Source organism: Ylistrum balloti, unplaced genomic scaffold (genome assembly GCF_031769215.1).
Source record: "Ylistrum balloti isolate Yb309-2 unplaced genomic scaffold, AGI_CSIRO_Ybal_v1 Utg370416, whole genome shotgun sequence".
Classification (NCBI taxonomy): Eukaryota; Metazoa; Mollusca; class Bivalvia; order Pectinida; family Pectinidae; genus Ylistrum; species Ylistrum balloti.
Genome location: NW_026782282.1, coordinates 1487415 through 1505214, shown reverse-complemented (window position 1 = coordinate 1505214; position 17800 = coordinate 1487415). Strand labels below are relative to the sequence as shown.

General features: G+C 34.7%; 2 protein-coding genes across 2 annotated transcripts in view; both read left to right on the top strand.

Moving 5' to 3' along the window:
* The first annotated feature begins 12152 nt into the window (after positions 1-12152).
* The window catches only part of LOC132554578 (guanylate cyclase 32E-like), a 50689-nt gene continuing 45041 nt past the window's right edge, over positions 12153-17800 (top strand). Inside the window, exon 1 of the mRNA XM_060218904.1 lies at positions 12153-12527. Coding sequence (XP_060074887.1) covers positions 12153-12527 — 375 coding nt within the window. The remainder of the gene's footprint in view (positions 12528-17800) is intronic.
* Positions 13277-16858, top strand: LOC132554536 (uncharacterized). Its single transcript, XM_060218861.1, is given in 3 exon segments — positions 13277-13438; positions 13775-13888; positions 16811-16858. Coding segments are annotated over 3 exon segments (324 nt in total).

Sequence of the window (17800 nt, the reverse complement as noted above, 5' to 3'; positions counted from 1 at the left end):
GAAAACTTGTTGAAATGATAATGTCTTCACCGAATCTATAAATAATTCGATTGCCACATTAAAACGAGACCTACAACAGAGGCTGAGTAATACAACACTGCGGGAAGAAATGGCACAGAGGTTTAAGATTACGGAGTGATCACATGTAAAATTTCTGAGGATAATGAGATTTGTCTTTTATGAAATATATTATTTTGCAATCTATTAAATGACAAGCCAAACCCGAGTTACATTTCACATATTCACAGTCATATGTGGATATTTATTTATTCATTTACAACAGAAATTTTGAAATAACGGTTGAATAATGAATTGAAATTCATAGAAACATTTGTGTTTGTCAGATATTTTAATCGGAAACGTTTGTCGGTGAACAATGCTTGTATAAAGTTTAAATATGATATGTGTTGCGGCGAGAAGCGATTTATTTCCATTATCAAGGATAATTTCAACAAACACGTCTGTCACAAGATGGCGTTCTCGTTTATTTCTATTAAAAATTATCTATTTTTGATTACAAATTTCATCACGGAAAAAATAACTTCAGTTACAGAACTGAGGTTTGGAATGGAAATATCGGAGACAAGAATGTGTTGTAAATTAATCGAATTTCGATTACTTGTTTTTTTTAATCTCTTTCTAAAGACATCAAATTTCTTAAAACTTATATGCAAAACAAAATTTACAAATCGTAGGTAATGCTTTCAGATGTTCAGCGACCCTTAATTATCTTTAAACGGGAGTGTAAGATGTCCCTTGTCGGTCGATATAGGTTCATAAAACGAATCCTAGAATGTTTAATCTTACCGAGCCACTTGTTAGATTTATATTTCATAATAAATTGAAACTCTTCTAAAAATTGTTTACTACATATTGATAACATGGGGTTGTTATAGTTCAGATAATGACATTATAAGTCTCCCCTCATTAGTCTTCTTGTTCTTCTCCCTTCACCTGAAATTGTTGCGATATTTTATACTTTAAAGTATTCTTTTAAATTGATCACATTTTGTATTCGTTGAAAATCAGAAAAGTGATATATATATAAATATATTCAGCCATGAGAAACGTTGTTCATAAAAAAGAGTAGCTCAGAAGTATTAATTCAAATGATATTGTTTTTCAGCTTTTTTTCGTGTTTAAAGTGAAAAATCGAGTCGTCAAACAAACCAGAGGCTCATATTCCTCCTCTCTCTCTCTCTCTCTCTCTCTCTCTCTCTCTCTCTCTCTCTCTCTCTCTCTCTCTCTCTCTCTGTCTTTGTCTCTGTCTCTCTCTCTGTCTCTCTCTGTCTATCTGTCTCTGTTTCTGTCTCTCTGTGTCTCTCTCTGTGTCTCTCTCTCTCTCTCCCTCTCTCTCTCTCTCTGTCTCTCTCTCTCTCTCTCTCTCTCTCTGTCTCTGTCTCTGTCTCTCTCTCTCTGTCTCTCTCTCTCTCTCTCTCTCTCTGTCTCTGTCTGTCTCTCCCTTCCCCTCTCCCTCTCTCTCCCCATCCCCCTCTCCCCCCTCTCTCTCTCGCCCTCTCTCTCTCTCGCTCTCTCCCCTATCTCTCTCTCTCTCTCCTCGCCCCCCCTCTCTCAAATAGTTTTTATTCAATGCATGACCTCAACTAATAACACTTATAGGGATTATGAACCATAAGTAAACATGCAGTGAATAGATCGATTAACTCTGCCTTGTGTACACCCTAAATATGTATCGTTTAGTCACTGCCATGTTGTGGTATATGTAACTGATACCCACAAAAGGCTATCTTTGGGAAGTAACTTGAAAACACTAAGCCTGAGGAGCCAAAATCCATACCGTTTTAGTTTACAAGGATTTATGTTCTTGGCTATGACGTATAATGGATTCAGATAAAAAAAAGAAAGTTTCTGAGTTTGTACAACATCACAGATACAGCGACCATATAAAACACCATTTACACAGCGACCATAAACATTACCAGTGACTCAAAGGTAGTTAAAATCAACATTCATGCAACGGCTGCGGGAAAAAACCACCGTGAAGAATGAATTAAGTTTTAATTGTAACGGATACCGTTAAACGAGTCCCCAAAATTGCTCATGCCATTACAACGTAACGTAATAACTCGGAAGTTTATCGGCTACTTTTTCCTTAACTATCAACCTGCTGCCAGATTAAGTATAGGTAAGCTGCTAATGCACTATTGTGGAACAAATAGTCAATAAATTTACGATACCGTAGCTACATAACTTTAAACAAGAAGTCACTTATGGCTTTGGGTTCGAAGCTCAGCTGGTACACTTTTTACTTATACATTTTTTTAGTTTGTTTCCTATTTATTTTCCTATTTTTCCTCGAGTTTAATATTTTTGCTATAAATCTGGTGAATACCAAATTACATACAACGAATTTTTTACCCTGATGGCTGTTTCACTTTTCGTCCGACCCCTCGGCCAATATCAGCATACTATAAACATTATCTTTTCTGAGACACAGCTGTATCTTAAATACACGACTACGTATTTACTTATCAACGTTTATCTTTCATTAATAATAACTAGAATTACAATTGCGAGCCCCACTCCCCGTCCTATGGCGCCCATCTTGGAAATTGAATCCGTGAAAAAGCAGTAAGAAGCACAACTTGACATAAGATATAAAGAAATAAAGATAAATCCCGCTGACTTCGTTGGGATTGCTTAATGATAATAATGAGAAATAGGGCAAACATAATCAGTCCCCCATTTCAGTTGAGGGTCTTAAATATATATATATTTTCCTTGCTATTTATCAGTTTGAAGTGCTTCAACTTTTATCCAACAAAAGACGTAATGTTTTTAATTACAGGTGACAGACTCTAGTGGACTGTAATCACCGAGATTTACCATAGCCCGCATGCCACATATCAACTTATTTTTAAAAAGTATTTGAATAATGTTTGAAAACTATTATATTGATTGATTTATGGGTGTATGGGATATGCCCATCAACATTTCGACAATTTTTTATCCTCCTCAATCGCCTGTCATTTCAACACTTCAGACCCCCAGAATCACTGATTCATGGTTCGACTGTGCTACACTTTCTTTGAAAATGTATTGAAAGGTGATATTCTCATATTTACCTCATATAGACTAATTTTTTTGAATTCTACTATCATATATCTTCAGGTTAATCCGTTTTAAAATTGACGCGCCAGTTTGCATTTTCCCGTTAGAAAAGATACCTGTATTTAAAATTAGAGTTGAAATTATCATGTCATTAATGTGTTCTGAGAGAAATTGAATGTATGTCCTAATATTTTTTAAATTGACGCGGGAAATCTAAGCTTTCTTGGCCTGATTCGGTAGATCACTTTGCTGCTTAAATGATATTCCAGTTCTCATTTCTAAATCAAACACAGGCACACGGAAAATGGCATTTGTTACATCTGTGCCAATGTCAGGACATGTACGCTGTCTACAACAATTGGATAAACGAAGCAAGGTGGTATTATGGAAATCTTCAGGACGAGTTCATTCAGTAGAGGAGGGAGGATGGGTGTACCATTAATGAAACGTCTAGTCGGTTTTTTTTCGTCATCTTTCTTCTGAAGGGAAAATTCGATTTCGTTGGTCTGATAATCGAGTGCGACTCTTTCGATCATAAAAAATAGAAAATTATGATGCTTGAAGTACGCCTTCAACAATATATAGTCACGCATGCTAATGCACTAGTAGTTTTCCTGTTTTGTGCGTAACAATCAGTGATAATGACTGCCTTGTTATATCTCATAAAGATTCTCGTAAATTATTGTCAAAACTATCACATTTCTGGTCACAACGGGAAAGAACATTGGGTCTACGGTTGTGTCCGTCTGGTTGCTTTTGTTATTGGTATTAAGTAGACTGCCGGCACGAAGTTATAGTGGATGACAACGGTCAAATAATGACTAATTCCATTGTCATAAGTAACTTTATATCACACACATAAAATTGTTTTGCAACCTAATACAGTTATCAAAATTTTAAAATTGAAATTATGTAGCATTAAGAATAATTGATTTGAAGGATATCTAAGTTCGTTTGCAATGCTACATAATTTTACCTGGTAGCAATGTGTTGATGTTTTTTGTCTGTTTTAATTCCTCTTGTTTTACGTTTTTTCTCCTGTTGTTTCTGTTTGACGTTTTGTCTCCTTTTAGCTTGATTTTTTTGTCTGTTGCTGTTTGATGTTTTGTCTTCTGTTGTTTCTGTTTGATGTTTTGCCGCGTATTGTTTCTATTGTTCTATGCTTAGTTTCCTTGTGTGCCTTTAGTACAAATCTCGAGATTGGAGGTGGTAGTTACAGCTGATAGTCTTTTAGTGCCCGAAATCTGCCATAACCAGTATGCCTCATTTTAATTCATGCGAATAATGACACGGTTCAGAGCAAACATATGTACTAGCTTGACGTTGTTTCAAAATTATCAGTTATGAGAAAATTTTCCAAAATTATTGAATCATAGAACTAGTGCATCTCTCGATCCAGATTTTGATTTTACTTCACTTCTCAATCGCCTCCTAGACTCCAAAATGTAGGCCCTTTGCATCGCTGTACTGTATCTAGCTCTAAATTTCAATCAAAAGAGGACATTCGTTTGTGTATCTTTCGTGAAGTATTTGTATCTTGCTGTTTCATGTTCTATATACTGTTGTTTCATGTCCTAATACCGTGGTTTTATGTTCTATATCCTGTTGTTTTATGTTCTATATCCTGTTGTTTCATGTTCTATATCCTGTTGTTTCATGTTCTATATCCTGTTGTTTCATGTTCTATATCCTGTTATTTCTGTTGTTTCATGTTCTATATCCTGTTGTTTCATGTTCTATATCCTGTTGTTTTATGTTCTATATCCTGTTGTTTCAAGTTCTATATCCTGTTGTTTCATGTTCTATATCCTGTTGTTTCATGTTCTATATCCTGTTGTTTCTGTTGTTTTATGTTCTATATCCTGTTATTTCTGTTGTTTCATGTTCTATATCCTGTTGTTTCATGTTCTATATCCTGTTGTTTCATGTTCTATATCCTGTTGTTTTATGTTCTATATCCTGTTGTTTTATGTTCTATATCCTGTTATTTCTGTTGTTTCATGTTCTATATCCTGTTGTTTCATGTTCTATATCCTGTTATTTCTGTTGTTTCATGTTCTATATCCTGTTGTTTCATGTTCTATATCCTGTTGTTTCATGTTCTATATACTGTTGTTTCATGTTCTATATCCCGTTGTTTCTATTGCTTTATGTTCTATATCCTGTTGTTTCAAGTTCTATATCCTGTTGTTTCTGTTGTTTTATATTCTATATCCTGTTGTTTCTGTTGTTTTATGTTCTATATCCTGTTGTTTTATGTTCTATATCCTGTTGTTTTATGTTCTATATCCTGTTGTTTCATGTTCTATATCCTGTTGTTTCATGTTCTATATCCTGTTGTTTCATGTTCTATATCCTGTTATTTCTGTTGTTTCATGTTCTATATCCTGTTGTTTTATGTTCTATATCCTGTTGTTTCATGTTCTATATCCTGTTATTTCTGTTGGTTTATGTTCTATATCCTGTTGTTTCTGTTGTTTTATGTTCTATATCCTGTTGTTTTATGTTCTATATCCTGTTGTTTTATGTTCTATATCCTGTTATTTCTATTGTTTCATGCTTCACCCCCTACTGTTTCACGATTCATTGTCTTGACCCGTAGCATTGCGTTAACATTATGAATCTTGCGTCAGAGCAATTATTTTTGTTTGATGGGAGTATAAACTAGTTGTCTCCTGTAGAGGTCAATAAGGACATTCATTAATTAAAGTTTTGTCATATTGACCGATGTAATACATTTCATGTCAATTAATTGCCGTTTCATAGCATTGAATCCGCGTGCATTGTGAGGATGCGGTAGTTTTTGTAACGAATTTGTCTAAAAATGGGTTAATTGATTTTAGTACTCGCTTGATTACACGCTATACTGCATCCTGTCACTCCAAAATGAACAAAAAATCATCATTAAAACCAGCCATTTCCAGAATTAAAATCGAATCTAAAAGTCCAAAGTTGTTACAGAACAGGAACAGGAAAATCTATGAACGCCGGAAATAAGCATGTGAAAATGAATTAATGCGCGTTTTACTTAATTTTTGTCGAGCTGTTATGAATTAGTGCCGTTGATTAAGCTTCTCAGTGACACGGAGGAAATATTGCGATACCGGTGAATGTTTGAAAAATACTAATGCGTCATCAGATAATTCCACTCTTATCAAACAGGTTATCAGCAGTATAAACGGTGATTCTGTTTCCGATTTGTCACCAAGGTCGGATTTCACGCCACGTCTAATTTGTTCTAAATAGTCATAAAAACATCGGTAATAATAACACATAAATATGGTACACTGAATTTGAAAGAAAATACCAGCATTTTTATAAAATTTGAATTCGAATTTTAAAAACACTGAAATAAGAAAGCCTAGAAAGGTCAAAATTCGATGGAAAAACTACGACTTTTGAAAGGCGTTATAACGACTTTTTTCGCGTTATAACGACTTTTTCGCGTAATTACGACTTTTTTCGCGTAATTACGACTTTTTTCGCGTTATTACGACTTTTTTCGCGTTATTACGACTTTTCAAAGGCTTTTATTCGTGTAATAACGCGATTTTGTATTTTTCCCGTTCAAAATTTGACCTTTCTTGGCTTTCGTACTGAAACAATAGCAACTATGAGTATAAAAAAGATTTTCAGGGCATATCGTAGAAGTTGGTGCAAGTAGAGTAAGAGCAGGTATTCAGGAAGGGTTAGCGTGCGCTGTTTCGGCAGAGACACCCGTCATACAAAGCATGGTTAAATCAAGCTACTTATGTCAAATTCTTAAATCGAAATCAGATTTATTTTAACGAAACTACCGAACATGTTTAATGATGAAACGATTAGTATTGTAGATAGTTTTATCACAGGGCAAGGTCAGACAGGGACTGAAAACGAGGAAACAAAAATGCGAAGCATAATTTCCTTAACTTTCTGTCTCGATTTTCAAACAAGCCGTAGGTTTGTTGGAGTCCAAGAATGTGAAAAAAAACCAACCTGTAAGATGCCGTTAAATGTCTGACTCAGAAAACACTGTATTAATTTAAGACTTACACCACTGAGAAACGTATTTTGACTTGTGTGTGTTTTTGACAGTCTCGTCTACCAACCTGGTTTAGGAGAAAAGCCATTATGTTTATGTATTAAACGGTGTATCTATTTTTTTGAGCTTGGTGGCTTGATTGGTTTTATAAAAACCTGTTGGATGTTTTTCCGAAACAAACCATTCCTTTGCTAAAGAAAAAAAAATATATATATATATATATGAAATAAAAAAATCTGGAATGCTAGTTATGAAATAAAGCATCATTCTGGAGATTTGTCGTGGAATTCCTTGATCTAAAATTATCTCATATTCGTGTACAAGACGATTTTTTAAAAATGAAATCTCACACTTTTAGCACAGAAATTTCATTTACTGCTATTATTTGGAAGAAACTCATCAATATTTTTATCCCTTTGTAGAATATTCCATTTTTTTAGAACGGGGTAAGTTCATTTTTCAAATCATGGGAGGACAGCAGTTTAAACGTCCAAGCTCGATGTTGGTCGGTGGCTATATATAAACAGGGGCGTTTGTTTTATATAAAGTGTGGAGTTCACTGCTAACACATTGCCTATCGCTGGTTAAACGGAATGTATAGCAGCTAAGCTCGGAGATAAGAATACGAAGGAAATGTATCTGGCAATCTGAGTTATTATCAGGACTATAGGGATGACAGTGTAATTAACAAGTAGTGTGAAATTTAACCATACAAATCACTTGTTATCTCCCAATCAATTACTCAAATTTTTGCCAGCAAAAAAGATCGCAAATTCCTTCTAAAATGATTCATTATTGTGAGATAAAGAGATTTATTGATTGAGAATAACTCTTACTTAGATAATTGGTCTGTTATCCAGTGAATTAGCCCATGTAACATTTTGGCGTTTGTCACTCGTGTTATATACTCTGAATCGTTTTTCATTGGCTGCGCCTGTCAAAATCGATAGTGATGTCATTATATGGAAAACAATGTGACATCAATAAATGAAAACGGAGCAACAAAATGGCCGCCTTTGATTTGGTCCTCCATATTTTGGCCCCGAAATCTAACCTTTGTGAGCAGTGTAATAAAAAAAGTGTTAAAATTTTGTTTTTAATTTTATATGATATATACATTATATATGACTTTTGCCTCGAAGATTTAGGTCTTGCTTGCCTTAATACGAATAATGACAAAGCCATTTGGAGCGAGGGTAGTATTATAACTTATGTATTTCATTTGGCGACAACAATAATTTAATATAATGTTTAAGAAACTTTTCTTTCCTTGAAGATTTGTTTTTTTTTTCTTTTTTTTTCTTCTTTTTCTTTTTGTGTGTCCCTAACTTGTTCATGGTGTTTTGTTTTCACTAGTCTATCCTTTCGGGCAATGTCTGTATGTTTGCCAAGTATAATACTAATCGCATTGTCTCGTTCAGCCAAACTCTTGTTGTCTGCAAACGTGATTAATGGTTGCTATATCCGAAAAGTTGCTATCCGCCATTGGCGCAAAGCATTTCAGGGGATTTCCCTTCCATGTCACAAGTTCATTATATGTGAAAATTTTCACTTTTTTTTTCTTCGCGCGTGTGTTGTCGTTAGAACGTGCTTCGCAAGCTGAAAATAAGAAAATGTCGAAGATTAATTTTATTGATAATTAATACAAACCCACACAAAAGAAAATTTATTTCAGAACCTTTATATATATATATAAATAATGTTCTTAATTATATTATATTATATTATTATATTATATTATATTATATTATATTATATTATATTATATTATATTATATTATATTATATTATATGTCATTCTATCTTGTAGAAGCACAACATATGTTCCCTTCCGGAGCACCTAGGGTTCATGCATGTTGCACTATTTGACGTGTCACCTTGTAAATATCTATTTTGTTCATATGTTGCCCTTGTTTAAATGACTGGTTGTCGTAATGTAATATGAACTATTGTGTAATCGATTGCTATAAACCATTATGAAATAAACTTTTTTTCGCATGTTTCTTTGCAAATCTGACAAATCGTCGTTTGAGCGTAATACACACCTCAACGTCATTGTAAACTAATTACCCTTAAGTGTTTGTACAGTTAATATAACAACATGCTTTGGAAATGATCATACCTCCAGAAAAACGGTATCAGTTTATCATTGTAGAATTCAATACGACTTCAAGCTGTTCTTTCATACATGTAGGCTTTGTTTTGGTATTTTTGCGCTCAGTATAACACGAACAATTATTTCTAATTATTGAAAAATGCTTAAATAATGCTGAACAATGTTGTTTTGAAATACGATAATTTTGCCAATTATTCAAATGATTTGATGAAAGCAATGTTATGTGGGTGGACATATATAACAAAGATATTGAACAATGCGCTCTGTTCTCATGGCACTTAATATCTATATTGAGCAAATATTACTGATGTGACTTGTGTGTCTAGGTTTTCTTCAACAAAAGCGAGCAGCATATAGTATGCGATCATTACAACGTGTAGATGCTATTGAATTTCTAATGACGTGATCGTGGATTTCTATGATAATGGCATATTGAGAAATTAAAGGATTTCATTTTGTGGGTAATTTAATCAATGATTTATGCGATGACATATCATCAATATCTATATACGTATATATGTAAAACGATAGCTTACTATACATGTGTTTTGTATTGATGCAGGGAATGCGAGAGATATGTGTTTCGGAACTATCAAAACCAGGTTTTTCGCAATATTTATTCTTGTTTTGATTACAAATAACATTTTACCCGATAAAATCTATGCCAACTGAAAAAAATCCCACAAATCGTCAAGAAATTATAATTGTGTTTTGTTCACGTGAGTGGAATTGATAAGTCTGAGATATTCTGTAAGATGAGCGATCATATGATGAGATGTAAAGTCTCATGTGGAATGAAATCCTCTCCCCGAAAAAATGGTTAATTTCAAAACTTTACTTTATTTCAAATATTTACGAAAGCGGAAATTCCTTGGAAAGACCTAGAATGACTGGCATCTAATTATCTGTTTTCTTATTTCATGTCCTTGTATGACGTCATACTGTAATAGTGGACGTCAGTATGACGTGATGATGTTGTGATGTGACCATTTAAACATTAGCAATCTCTTGTAGGTTTATTGTTTTACACCTCTGTCTGTCTGTCTGTCTGTCTGTCTCTCTGTCTCTCTCCGTCTCTCTCTGTCTCTTTCTCTGTCTGTCTGTCTGTCTGTCTGTGTCTCTGTCTCTTCTCTCTCTCTTTAAGTCATAACGTGGAAATGGAAATATTCGTGTGTTCTTTAAAACCCACACAAATTTGTCCGTAGTCCCATGCTCATATGTGCAAATATTTACATCAAGATATCACAAGCAATGCCTGATTTGGATATTCCTTTTTTCTTGACACAGATATCTATTTTGAGAATTTTAATTATACGCTACTTAGGTACATATCTATCACTTTGATCACTCATTCAAATCCCTCGGCAATGCCGGTTATCTTTATATCACTATTTGTACAGGGATCGTGGCACCTGTCCATCAAATTCTAAACATTTATACTGACCTATTGACCTAAATACATAAACTCCCATACAACGTGTTCACTCATTAGCCCCCACTCCCCTTTTCCCCCGCCCCGAAAACACTGATGAATTCAAAATTGATGACAAAATGAATATGATGAAGCTTTGTACATAATTTTGAAGGATGTGCTCTACGTAAGATTCCTAGATAGTTGCCCGAAATTCATCGAGTCACATCATATGAAATATGAGAAAAAATAATGGATTTTATCTCAAATATGATATGCTTTCTAACATGACCATTTTGTTTTTATCACCCTTATCATGGCTTGCTATCTTTTTATGAGTGACATCAGTAAGGCAATAGATTCTATAACTGTTAACTTTATGGATAGGTTTGATACCTATATATGCCAATACGAAGTCTATATATTGAGTGAAAATATTATGTTTTTGTGTTTAATGAATCACGTTGAATGAGAGTTATAATAACAACGGTACAACCTGATACCCGCTTTGCGTTTCATTTTCTTCATTTCATGATTTTACAACTTAAAACATTGGTATGGAATCACGCGCACGTCCATTTGTGTTCCCTTCGGATTCAATTTTACCTTCCACAGTAAAAAAAAATGTATTTGAATATAGAACTTGTTTCTTTTTTGTTATGAAATAAATATTTTTTTTTACAAAGTTTATAGAATGACTCAGTATATTATGCTGTTTTTTTTTACCTACTGTAAAACGCCTATCGAAATCAGATATCTGTCGATCTTCTTCCTAGACAAGGTAAATTATCATAATCAGTCTTCTCCTGATAGCACGAGAGCTAACAGTGATATGTTCGATGTTAGGGTGGTGTTATCCAATCGTAGCTGCTTGGTAGTATGCAACAAAAAGCCCTCACACAGAAATAACAATACCTGCCAAACGAACAGTGGATTTCACCAGTTCAATAATATTGTTTTTACTCGTTATGAGTTAATGTTTTCCGTTTACCATCTGGAATGAGCTGAACGGGTTCTTTTCTATTCTGATTTAAGACGAGATTTTAATAAGTGTGGCAGGATGTTTGCTCAAGGAAAAGAGGAGGCGATCGGCCATTTGTCGGCGATTGAAGTAACAAGACCCGAAGTAAATATGTATTGTAAAGAGCGCTAAAGTGTTATCGGGAATCAATAACACATATATTTCAAGTTTTAACGAGCTATATTTAAGGGCTAACACTCATAGATATCTATCTGTGAACTGTTTGTTCTGTGACAACAAACACAGAGGTGAGTTATTATATCGACAGTGTATTGGTGTGGACTGTTTAGCAAGTATTACCAAAAGCAATGGTACCAGAGCATCAGTAGTAGAATCACAGATAAGGTTTTAACACACTGTTTTCTTCATTCACAGATGCTAGGGAAATCATGACCGCAGAACAGGACTGTAGTGCGATGTGTTCAATCGTGGTATCATAACAGAGTGCTTGGACATCATGGAAGTTTTATCTCGGAGTTATTAATGTTTTCAACTCTGACATTTAACAAGGATGTGGCGTTGGATGAGCCTTTGTGTAACCGTTTTTGTGGGATGTGTGGACGCGAAAGGGTTTTTGGCCTCCCCCACAATGAGCCCCGGGACGGTGAAGATGTCTTTTCTCACCTCAGTTTGGGGACAGGGTCAGGGCAAGTGGATAGGGGGAGCCTATTTTCAGGCCATTAAAGATGTTAACAACATAACGAAATTGTTGCCTGGATATTCGCTGGAAACCTTGTTCGCAGACACACAGGACAACACAATGGATTCCCTTCAGGCCATGACAAATCAGTACATAAATGGCACGTTCGGATTTATAGGGCCCGATGGCACGTGCGCTATTGAGGCCACTGTTGCTACAGCGTGGAATTTACCAATGATTTCCTACGTAAGTATTTATCATTTACTTACTTTACATACGCACGAAACAGGGACCCCCCCTCCCCTCATGCCCCAAAATATATAAAAAATATCTCGGTAAAGTGTCATTTAATGATTTATGAAATTATTCCAAACTAAGCAAAACTCTAAGTTCAACAACAACAACGACGACGACGACGACGACGACGACGACGACGACAACAACAACAACAACAACAACAACGTACATATGAGATTAATTAAATTCAGTATTTTGATTGTGTACACATAATGTGAATCTTTGATATTATTCACCTGAACGTAATTAAGTTTTCATCAGATTTGCGATATTTAATTGGTACTGTAAAAATATCAAGTTGCCTCCTACTTGTATGAATGTTTCAAGTAATCTCGCGTGATACAGGATTTGATTTAAATAGATATTGAGACGAACGCACCTATTTGTTAAAGGTCACTTGTCAAATGATCTTTAATCCTAATTTTGCTCACTTGTCATAAATCCCTTAACACCTGCCTACACGTAGCCCACGGCTATGACGAATATTGAACTGAATAGTTCTAATTGCACGCTGTGAGAACATCCGCATCACATCAGCAGCTTTACACAACACATTCATGTTTTTAAATGTAGCAATACATCTTGCGGTAAAATAATGCAAGTGACTTATTTTCACTGAATTTCTGCTATGATCTTATAAATAGTCCAAACATTTTTGGAAAAAGTAAACTTTTTGCAGTCATGGCCTAACTTGTGCGATGTCTGCAATGTTTACCATTACCACCAGTACAATGTGTTCAGTATATAATACCACCAGTACCTCGTGTTCAGTATAGAATACCACCAGTACCACGTGTTCAGTATATAATACCACCAGTACCACGTGTTCATTATATAATACCACCAGTACCACGTGTTCAGTATATAATACCACCAGAACCACGTGTTCATTATATAATAACACCAGTACCACGTGTTCATTATATAATACCACCAGTACCTCGTGTTCAGTATATAATATCATTAGTACCACGTGTTCAGTATATAATAGCACCAATACCACGTGTTCATTATGTAATACCTCCAGTACCACGTGTTCAGTATATAATACCTCCAGTACCACGTGTTCAGTGTATAATACCACTATTACCACATGTTCAGTATGTAATACCTCCAGTACCACGTGTTCAATATATAATACCACCAATACCACGTGTTCAGTATATAATACCACCAGTACCACGTGTTCAGTATAGAATACCACCAGTACCACGTGTTCAGTGTGTAATACCTCCAGTACCACGTGTTCAGTATATAGTACCTCCAGTACCACGTGTTCAGTATATAACACCACCAGTACCACGTGTTCAGTATATAATACCATCAGTACCACGTGTTCAGTATATAATAGCACCAGTACCACGTGTTCAGTATATAATACCACCAGTACCACGTGTCCTGTATAGAATACCACCAGTACCACGTGTTCAGTATATAATAGCACCAGTACCTCGTGTTCAGTATATAATACCAACAGTACCACGTGTTCAGTATAGAATACCCACAGTTCCATATTTATAGTATAAAATACCACCAGTATCATATCATTGTATTAAATACCAACAACATCATGATATTGTATAAAATACCATTACAATATGTACACTTTGCACAACGTTTTAAGTGTTATTACATTGTAGAGTAATATAACCCGTAACTCTAACAACCGTGTTTTCGAACATGGAACGATTGCAATACCTGTAAGATCTCCCCGGTAAGGTAACACAGGCAGTAAACGGATAAAGATCGACTTAATTGCTGGAAACACCTACATTATTTATGATTATTGGGAATTTTCGACACTATTGATTAATATATTTGGCTAACGATATGCCTCCCGTGCTGCTTTAAACTAACTTAATCACATTTGGGTCTGGTTGACTGCCTAAATAATACCGCGTTAAGACTTCAAATAACTCTGTTTGTCTGACTGTCTGTATGGAAATAAACTTAATTCCTACATGTACACATATTTACATGTTTACTATACATTTGCTATTCAAAATTACCTTGACAATAAAAACCATCTGGTTTAACTTCTATCTCTGAGAGACACGGCAAGTCGCTTGAGTGACTTGTCCTAATTTTTGGTTTCGAAAATAATTCCAGCTACTAGAGAGAGCTTAATATTAGTATAACCAGCTGTGGTGTTTAAATTCAGTAATACTTTTTCTCATTTGTTACGACTTACTGCTAAGATAGATTGCATAAAAGTTAGGAAGAACATGGTCTTACAGATGACTGTTGTCGGTGACTGTTGGCTGTTGACCTATGACCTTAAGTAGCTCAAAACAAGGCTAACATCCACTCTAAATAATTGACACCGTCTATTAACTTATTGTGAGTGATTATTAACGAGAAAACGAGCCCATTATGTAAACAAAAATATCATTATCGTTGATAATAGTTTTTTTCTTTTGAATAACGAACATTAATGGATTCACATTGGAATTTTATTGTTTTTGCAATAAAGAATATTATATTGATTTAATTTCATAGCCTCTTATAGGAAGATATTTCAATACATTACACAAGCTTAAAGCATGAATGAAAAGTCTTACTCGATAAATTGGTCTTATTAAAACACAACTATCATTCTATTACATAGTATTCAAGATAGGTAAATTCGTATGTATGAGTCTTAATGTCATGTCGTTCATCGGAAACCCATTGTTTGTAATACAATAATAATAATAATAATAATAATAAGAAGAAAACAAAAAACAAAGGAAATATCAACCTGCCATTAGAATCATAATCATAATTCCAAACTCAAATTCAATAAAAATTACAAGGAGAAATGCGACTAGGTGTTGTGCATATCGACAACAACCGCCAAGTCAATATTGGTCAACCCAAGTAAGTAATGTGACATTTCGATATTGGTACACGGTATACAATAAAGGAACGGTAAGGTATATACATGTTCTAAGAAAAAATCTGGAAAGAACGAAAGAAATATGTTATCATCTTAAAGAAAAGACAAAATATCAAAGCCTACTTAATACCACTGTTAGTGATATAACGCAACAGAAATTTCCATAATGGACAGTGTAATACTCTCTCATTTCGACTGTTTGAACGAAACTGCAAATGATGTAAAAAAATAACCTTACCCATAATGATTGGATCTCGTGAAGGTTGACTGGATTTTAAAATAGTGTTAATATATTCTTTATCTTTGATCATTGAGTGTGCTCTGGAGGATTAGTTTTTTCTATCGTTCCTTTGCTAGTGTTATTCACATGACAAGTAATTACCATGAATGACCACCAGTGGTTAAACATACAATAGCAAAGTATCTGTTATGCTTTATACACTTCATGTTTGTTTTAAAGATTAAACTATATTATTTTAAAACAGTTGCGAAGCAAGTCTTCTCATGCTATATCAATCACTCTTACTGGTCCAGATTGAAGCGTACGAGGGGGTCTTATTGTAGGGAGGAAACCAGAGTACCCTGGAACTCATACATTCGAGAAAGAGCCTCCATATCATTAACGTCACCTGGCAGACCACGTGGGTTTGAGTGATAAACCTACTTGGAATACACATACACACACAATACCTAATAGTGAAGGGGAAACTTGTGAATATCAGATTCCACGAAGACTCCGTCATTCAACGATTGCGAGTTTTATTTGTCTTGTGCATTTTACCTCTTATTATCGGCTTTGGAAAGATCAATAATATGACCAAAGAGACAGATACAAAGTAAAGCTGAGAACTGACAAGTGCTTTGCCATAATTGACGGAATCTGTTATTACTAGTGTTTCTGCTTACTGTTTTATTTCTTTTCATAAGCTTCCATTATGCAGACGACTTTATATAAGCTTCAGAGTGAATTGGTAACGTCTACAAGTAAAAATTGGTTAGTATGGTATTGCCTTATTCAATGTGGTCTGCAGAGGGTTAATACATTTTGAAAGACACTTAATTCTAGAATGATAAAGAAATGAAACAGTTTAAGAGGTCATTGATGACTCAATAATGTAAGTAGTCCTGAACTGGGATTGACCGCTTTAAAAAGGTGGTCCCTTGATAGGATTGTTGTAATGGCAGAGTTGGTCTCTTATAAACGGATATCATTTTACAGAGTTTTAGAATATTGTGAACCGTTCATGGAGAGTTTGCTAGTTTTCTTAATGAGAACGGCCTCTCAAGGCGAGAACATTTTGATTTGACTTCCTAGTTTTTGCTGGTGAAGAGATTTAACAAATATATTTTCCAGGAAGCTCTGCAAACTGCAGACATCATGAGTTTGTTGAAACTTGATTGACTTTACAACAATTGCAAAACAAGTTTTTCAAGCTTGTGTGATCGGGCAGATGACCCCATATCTTTGCACGTCTCTATATGGTATCGAACCGGACGCGTAGGCGAAAGACGTGTGCGTGTAGCTTAAATTACTTCCCAATTTTTGATGACATTCTCTTATTCTTGGTCCAGCAAGACTTTAACCATATCACTTACCCAATTTCGCACCAGCATGATCTTCAGAGAAAACACAATTTTCTTGGAAATCTTTTTTCTTTTTGTAAAATTGGCACACTTATCAAGAGCAGACAATATTGAAACTGGTTTACGTTTTACTTAAACGCGTCTATGGATACAACCTTTGCAACAAAATAGCTGTCATTTGCAATGCTGTTCATTAAAATTTCATTTTTACAAGCGAAGAAAATCGATATGAGATCAAGAAGAATTTTGTTGGATTCATTGCAACGGGGCGACACGAAAATACTTCCAGGAATTCAGCGAGCAATTTTTTTTTTGTTAAGAGAAAAGGTTATTATTTTTTCGACGTTTATGTCGCATTTTCATATTTCTTCAATAAAAAGTAATATATAATGCATAAGTTTGAGAAACGTGTCAGAACGTTCATATCACATTGCCATTGTAAACATCTTTGACACAAACTTTCAGTGCAAGAGATTCTTCATGAGGATACAAAATGAAAAAAAAAAAGACTGGTACATGGCTGATGTACCGTTGACGATGAACCACTTTCTTAATTTGATGCATTTTTTAAAAAAAAAATAATTGAAACAAGCCAATTTATTGTGTTTTTAGCCGATAAAATCGGATTGGCTACTTTATTTCCTTGCCTGATATACGTTTATTAATCTCTCTGTTTAACCAAGGTTTCCTACAAGAAGGCGTCAAATCTACGATGTTGAATTTTGAAAACAATTACCCCTTTTCCGGTTGATATTTCTAG